The 7835-nt window shown below is 41.7% G+C and overlaps 1 protein-coding gene across 1 annotated transcript; it reads left to right on the plus strand.

Annotated features, from left to right (window-relative positions):
* The first annotated feature begins 2869 nt into the window (after nucleotides 1–2869).
* LOC136481957 (uncharacterized) lies at nucleotides 2870–6719 on the plus strand. The gene is made up of 7 exons (XM_066479224.1): nucleotides 2870–3117; nucleotides 3996–4064; nucleotides 4739–4852; nucleotides 4961–5035; nucleotides 5817–5948; nucleotides 6043–6184; nucleotides 6400–6719. Exons 1-7 carry the CDS (start codon nucleotides 2923–2925, stop codon nucleotides 6549–6551), a joined length of 879 nt encoding a protein of 292 aa, XP_066335321.1. The 5' UTR covers nucleotides 2870–2922; the 3' UTR covers nucleotides 6552–6719.
* Nucleotides 6720–7835: the final 1116 nt, after the last annotated feature.

A 7835-nucleotide genomic window follows, 5' to 3' on the forward strand; every position in this document is an offset into this window, starting at 1 on the left:
AGACTGGGCAATAGATGGGGATGACGCGCATTTGGACTTGGAAGAAGAGGAGAGAAATTTTGTGTCTTTGATATTAGTATAGATATAGATATATATGAGAAAAAAATCAATGGTAAGAAAAAAGGTAAGAAAAAATAAAATAATTTGGAAAACATGAATAGAGGCTATGAGAACGGCTGAACGGAGAAAAACTAAATAAAAACGATAGTGCTCTAGTTAAGACGTTCGGAATGGACAGACGCCTCGCTCTCTCACTCTCGCACACAGTCTCTCACTTTCTCCTCCCTTCCACGCTCACACCCCGGTCCTACCCCGATGCGCAGCCATGGCTGCCTCCTTGGCCAGCGGCGGCGCACTCCCCCACCTCGGCGTCCTCCTCCCCCACCCCGGCGGCGCCCGTCCCCCCACCCCACTAGGGCACTCACCGGGAGTGCTCCAACGCCCGCGGATCCGGTGGCCCTCTCCCCTACCCCGACAAGATCCAAGCAAGCCGTTGACCCTCCCCTACCCCAGATGGCGGCGCCCTCCTCATATCGGGCAGCGTCTCCTCTCCCTCGGCCGATGTGCGGGCGTGCACCATCTAACGAGCCTGTGCCACCACAGTTGCCCACCAGGTAGGTCATGGTTGCGCAGCGATGCTGTGTTTCAAGTGTTTCTGGACGCTTTTTCAGACATGTTGCAACCCCATATTTCAAGTGTTTCAGTTATTTCAGATATATGTTTCAATTGTTTTATGCGGATGTGACAAAAGTAGATCGGGATGTTGCATATGTTACAATGGTTGTACACGTATGTTGCAATTGCAAGCGTCTATCCTCAATGTTTCATCTGTTTTTTACACGTATGTTGCAAGTGTTTTAGAAGCACGTCTTAAGTGTTTCATCTGTCTTCTTTTGTATGTTACAAGTGTTACAACTAGATATTTTAAAAGTAGATCGAGATGTTGCACATGTTGTAATATTATTTCAACTGTATGTTCTAAAGGTTTCATCTGTTTTAGACGTATGTTACAAATATTTTATCTAGATGTTGCAAAAGTAGATTGGGGTGTTGCACAGCGGGGCCGGTGGATGTCACTGTTGGGGCGCAACCGTGTCAACCCACGTGGGTTTCCCCATGCGGGGCGCGGGGTGGGCGCAGGTCCCTACGACGAACGTGGGCACGGGTGCTGGGGCGGGACGCAGAGCGTGGGCCAAGGATGCAGACGTGGGAGCGGCACAGGTGTCGGAGTTACGTCCGGACGTGAGGGCGCTAGGCGTACCAAAATAAAAACCATAAAACGGAAAAATATCACAAAAAAGAACGGGCGGTAAAAAGAATGTGGAAAACATGAACAGGAACACATGGAACATCGGGAAAAAAATGAAACCAGGAAACGGGAAAAAATCTGATTCAGCTCACGTTTCTTTTTTGAGACAATTACCTGTACGCCATTATAAAAGTTCGAAATTATCTACGTGCCATTGAAATTTTGAAAAGTTCCTCAGTACCCTCGCCCGAAGTTTCTTTTACCTACGTGCCACTTTCGTTAGTTTTCCAAGCGAAAAAGACGATTTTGCCCTCAGTTATAGAATGCATCAAAATTTTTATTCTTTCCTCAGGTGCCACTGTAACTTCCTGTGATTCAAAAAACTTCACTTTTTTCTCTGTACCATTATGAAAAAAATCATGGTAACAGCTTGTACGTGTGCATGTGAAAAACTTTAATAATTATAATAAATTCGAAATGCATCCAAAATTTTTAAAAAATTTTGCATGCAATTCAAATTTATTATAATTATTAAAGTTTTTCACATGCATACGTACAAGCTGTTACCATGATTTTTTTTCATAATGTTACAGAGAAAAAAGTGAAGTTTTTTGAATCACAGGAAGTTAACAGTGGCACCTGAGGAAAGAATGAAAATTTCGATGCATTTTATAACTGAGGGCAAAATCGTCTTTTTCGCTTGGAAAACTAACAAAAGTGGCACGTAGGTAAAAGAAATTTCGGACGAGGGTACTGAGGAACTTTTCAAAATTTCAATGGCACGTAGATCATTTCGAACTTTTATAATGGCGTACAGGTAAAAGGCCCTTTCTTTTTTATCAGTTTTTGTTTGGTGATGAATTGGGATTCTAGAGAACTCTCGTTCTTGTTGATTATGATATGTCCATGACGGAATCGGAGAAGAGTAGGATACGGATAGTAGCAGATGGTTGAGTTGGTACAGAAACACAGACAAGGAAAAAAGAAACGAAAACTGAAACGAACACGGAAAATGGAACACTTTTTTATTAGGACTTTTATTCAGGATCAGTGGTGTTGATTAGGATTCTTAGTTATTTATCCACGTTAACTCAAGAAGCCCTGCATATATCATCAAAATATGATTGTATATAGGTGTGAAGTACATTCACAGTTCGCTGGCTCGTAAACGATCGTAAATTTCCAGCTGAGAACAGTGTTTTTCTCTCACACCAAACCAGCCAGCAGTAAATAATCCACGCCTCCCGAACAGGCTGTAACAGTGGAGCCCAACCAAAAAAAATAAAGGAAAAAATTTGGCTCTATAATATTATTAGTATAAATTATTTTAGAACAAAAGAGCAAACCATGCATGAGTGAAAAAAACTTGGCCCATTACAGTTTTATATATGGAATATAATATAATATAGTATAGTATTAATAACTCCATCCACCAAAGTGACAGGTGTAAATCTTTGTATGCCAAACACTTTCACAGCTGGAATTGACCCTTCTGATTTTGCCAGCAAAATAATTATACTAGTACATCAATTTTTCCCCACTTAAACTTCAACTGCAAAAACCAGAAAGAAAAGAAAAGGAAAATGGTTGCTTTCAGCATTATCTCCGTTTGCTCTCCCGCCAACCAACGGACCATTCCCAGCCGCTGAAAACTCTCCACCCCGGTCGCGGCCATGGCCGCCACCGCTCCCATCCGCCTGCTCTCCCCCTCCCGCTCGCCATGGCCGCCACAAGATCCGAGCCCCAGACCCGTACCGCCCCTCCACGCGTCGCCGGCGCGCCACCGCCATCTCCGCTCCGTCCGCTGCGCGTTGTCCCCGCCGCCGCCGTCGCTCGACCTCCCGCTCCTCCCGTTCCAGCCCGCGGAGGTAAGATATTTTGGATAGGACAGTTGTCTGGTTGTTCAGATTTCAGTCAAACCCGATTCTTTAGTCTGCCGTTGCCGACGTTGATGTTGATTATTCAGAGAAGTGAATGGTCCATCTCCATTCCATCGAGTGCAATCAGTTGGTCCCTGAAAAATGAACCACAGAACCAACCAGTTCTACGATGGTCAACCAGAATTTTGCATTGGCTGCACTGCACGATGTGTTTCTTTTGTAATAACTGAAGATTTCAGACTAATTTGGAGACTTTTTTACGGCAACTACGTCGGATCCATTTGAAGTGCCAGCCTGAATGATAAACTGAGATACTGCAGGAAGGTCCGTTTATAAACCAAAGCAATTGCATTACAGGCTGAACCCTTACAGGCAGGTGAGACAGGGGGCAAGACAGGAAACAGCTAGCGAAGAAGGGAGAGGATTACAAAACAGAAGAATTCCTGAAGACTCAACGCAAGACTTAGCGATGGCAGAGTTTGCTCTGTAGCCCAGAGTTGACAGTTTCTCAGCGCTAAGGAAGAGACGACAGTACCATCTGTTTCCAAATCTCTTCTGGCAGAGGACAGACATCTGTTTGCAAATCTTGTCTGAAGACAAGCATTTTAGCATTTCCAGATATTAATTTTGGAGACTACTTTCGGATCTTATCTATTCAATTTGTATTGTGCATTCTATCTGTTCAAAAATCTTGCAGTATCATATGAATTTTCTAAATTGCTATAAGTTCCTTCAATCTGTTATTTTTCTTTTTTTTCTGAAACGATGCAAGAGAGCTGCATGTCATTTCATTAATCAGATTAATCAGCAGTTTGCATTATCAGTAAAATCTGTGGGATTCTGCTAAGATAATGAAAATGTTATAGGTGCTGATACCATCTGAATCCAAGACTCTACACTTGTATGAAGCAAGATATATAGCATTGCTAGAGGAGGTACGAATTTTTGGTTCAGTACATTATTTCTTTCCTTTTTCCTTCAAAATGAGGATACACCCCATTTTCATTATTGAATAACAGAAATACAGAAAGTCTCAGTTATCAGAAACTGGGATAAGAGAATGCACCAGTCGATTAATCTAGGACTAAACTACTTGATTCATGCAAATGCAACTAACCTAGACTAACACGCACCTAAAACGGTTAATAACCAGAAACTCCAGAACATCACAAGTAATAAGCTAATTATTACTAGTCCACATGATCAGATATTCTTGATGAAACATACTTGTAACAATTAGCCATGATGAAGAAATACATTTCTTTTTTCTTGAGACTAAATCTTCTTTTTGTTTGTTTATCAAATTTGTGTCCACCTAATTTTCTTTTAAGATTTGTTAGTTTTTCTTGGATCCAAGGGAACACAGACTTAGAAACATGGTTTGACAAAAAATTTAAGTAATATGGTTTTAATGTTGACTGGAAGAAAGCGTGGACAGTCGGTGAAATTGTAGTTGAGGGGTATTGAGAACCCTATATATGCGATTTTGGTGCATCATTCTTGAAACACAAGATCTCCATATTTCTTTGGTAGGATACTAACAACTCAAACCATGAGTAGAGTGTTATGCAACATCCTTACTGATTTATTTCTAATACTTACTTAACAGGCCTTGTACAAGAGGAAAAATTCTTTTATTCACTTTGTGCTTGATCCAGTTGTAGACAGCACTACTAAAGCTTCATTTGCTGTAAGATATGGTTGCTTGGTCCACATAGAAAGTGTAAGCTATTGTCCTTCATGCGACACCTTTCTATAAGTTTACTTACAGGATCTCACTCCTGTCTTTTTTCCTGCCACATTTTGTGTCAATGGTCTGTCTTTAGTGTAGGTTCAAAAGCTGGAGATTGGAGCACTAATATCAATTAGAGGAGTGTGCCGTGTAAACATTTCAAATCTTTTGGATGTAAGCTCTTTCTTTCTTTTCTAGTTTTGAAATGTTATTCCATTGTTGATGTTAAAATCATATTAATTCTCGGGTACTTTTAAGTATATATATTTGTATACTACTTATCATTTTCTATAAATTGTCTTTATAATACCTTTGAAGGCCGACTTTTGCTTGATATATGAACAGCTCAATTACTTTTGATATCTTGTGAGGGATGGGAGATGTGAACAGCTGAATGCTAGTGTTATAGTTGGACTGCCTCAATCTCACTATCCCTTGTACTATGATGTTTTAACAAAACTGTCGCCTTCCAGTTCGGATTGAATTGCCCATATGCTCTGGTTCTGTAACCTTATTTATTAAAGCTTTAAGCGCAGTAGTTCAGAACGTTTTTATACCACTTCTTAAGTATTCTGAGTTGGAGCTGCTTCATTGGGGGCGTGACGAAGCTCGGCGATGATGACATGTGTTAGGATCTTCCTAGGTGTATTAGTGGAGCCAGTTATGCGCAGGTGGCGATGTCTTGGTGGCTTTGGGTAAGGGTCCACCATGGGAAGTCGAAGCCGCTTTGTCGCTTTTGCGCCAAAGCTAGGCAACGATGACGCATGATGGGCTTAGTCGCTAAGTGCTATAGCGACTGAACTATTGTGCGGGTGCATCACGGCTTTGTATGAACTTCTATTCTTCTTAATTGAGCGGCAGAGCTCCTGCTTTTTTGTTCAAAAAAGGGTATTCTGATACTGGCAAGAAGAAATTACAGAAGCCCTGAACCACATCTTTGTCTTTGTGGACCCAGATGGAGCCCTATTTCCGTGGTACAGTTTCTCCAATGATGGATGAGCCTTATGAAGCTACTGAATTAGGGACAAGAATTTCCAAGCTAAAAGAATCCATGTGCAATTTACACAACCTACAAATGAAGTTGAAGGTTCGATCACTACCTTAAGCCCATTCAGCAATTTGAACATGTTGAATATTGCTTCTTATCCTAGTCATTTCTTATTTCAACATTTCAAATTTAGGTACCTGAGGATGAACCACTGCAAACTAACATCAGGGCATCTCTGTTGTGGTCTGAAAAAGAAATTTTTGAAGAGTATAATGAATCTTTTATCCCTGGACACCTAGAACGTCTCTCATTTGCTGCGTACCAAACAGTTTCAGGTGATATTTCATTCTGATTTCATCGATCTAGTACAAAATATTCAGGTCTTATCATATTGATCAAACTTTCACTGCACATCTATATATTCTATAAATGAGAAATATATGTTTTACATATGATGACCATCCAAAGAGATGATGCACGCATACATCAACCGCCGTCATACCTATTCCGTATATTCGTAGGTATCTAACTTTTAAACTGTACACTACAGGCATGTCAGATGAAGAACTTCTCACCCTGCAAAACTATAAGATACAAGCAATGGATTCGATAGACACCCTTGAAAGGCTAAACAATGGTATCAAGGTTGTAGAACATAATATTGGAATGATAGCTGCAAGGCTCGCCATTCAAAATATATGATCTTCAGTGGCAATGTTCAATTTATATGCTAAATGATGTCCATGATGCTAATTCCATCTGGTCAAAAGACTCTGACCTCAAAGCTTTTCCAGTTTCAACTGTAAACATGGAAGGTGTGATACATTCCGATTGATTCTGACATAACCGTGGTATTCATTCAGAGAACAACATGAAGATGAGCAACACAATATGAAGTTACATGCTCATTTTGTATGGGTAGGGTAACAGAAAACACCATAAGTTGTTCAAACATCCAGTACAAGCTTATTCCATCAGATAAACCATACAAGTGTTTATCAGGTATCGAGATAAAACATAAAAATTGTTTGGTCAAATAAAACACACAACCTTATTCAAATACCAAAGACTACAAGTCTTGCTTGAACTAAGTAATTTTTGAACGAAAAAAGTAATGTTTAATGGAAAGAAATATTATGCCGAGCATGAGTCCTGATGGACTTATTAATCTTTGACTTCTTTCTGACCTTTAGCAATTCTGGTGCCAAAGAGAAGAATGGTGCGACCTCCGTTGTTGCCAGGCACTGTCTGCTCTGGTGGATTCTCCGCTTGATTCTGTGAGGGGTCTGCCAGTTCTGTTCAAAAAAACTGTGAGGGGAATGTAGAGAAGGTTTTGGAGCCAATGAGATGGGTGGAGGGATGCTCACCATTTGCAGGCACCACTCTCGCTTGAGGTGGATTCTCCTCTTGAGTCTGCAAGGGAATTGCAGGAAGGACACTGCTGGTTGTTTCAGGGAATGAGTACCAATCGCCAGCCATAGCAGCTGGGAAATGACCGGTCACAGGATTGCCAGCCATAGCCGCCATCCCTTGAGTTGGCTGGTGCACCGGCATCGACACAGGAGGGGCATGGATGGCACTTCTGCCAGTTAGGAAGAATGGCAAGCAGCGGCCCATGGTATTGCCAGGGGCATCAATAGCAGGAGCAATGCCAGGACGAGGAGTGGAGGAGCTACTGGCAATGGCATTGCCAGGCACCACTGCTATCTCTTGTCTTCTTGAGAATGAGAATAATGCATGATTGATGCTGCGGTGTCCGTGGTTTTCGGGTGCCACTACTGCAATCTCTGTTCCTGTGGATTCTCCTCTTGATTGTGCAAGGGGGTTGCCAGAAGGATGATGCTGGTAGTTTCACGGAGTGACCAGCCAGTGGAGGTGTTGGCAGCTGAAAAATGACCAGTCATAGGATTGCTAGCCATAGCCATGGTTCCTTGAGGTGGCTGGTGCACTGGCGCCATTGATGAAAGAAGCGCGAGGATGGTGCTT

This window comes from Miscanthus floridulus, chromosome 9 (genome assembly GCF_019320115.1).
Source record: "Miscanthus floridulus cultivar M001 chromosome 9, ASM1932011v1, whole genome shotgun sequence".
NCBI classification, from domain to species: domain Eukaryota; kingdom Viridiplantae; phylum Streptophyta; class Magnoliopsida; order Poales; family Poaceae; genus Miscanthus; species Miscanthus floridulus.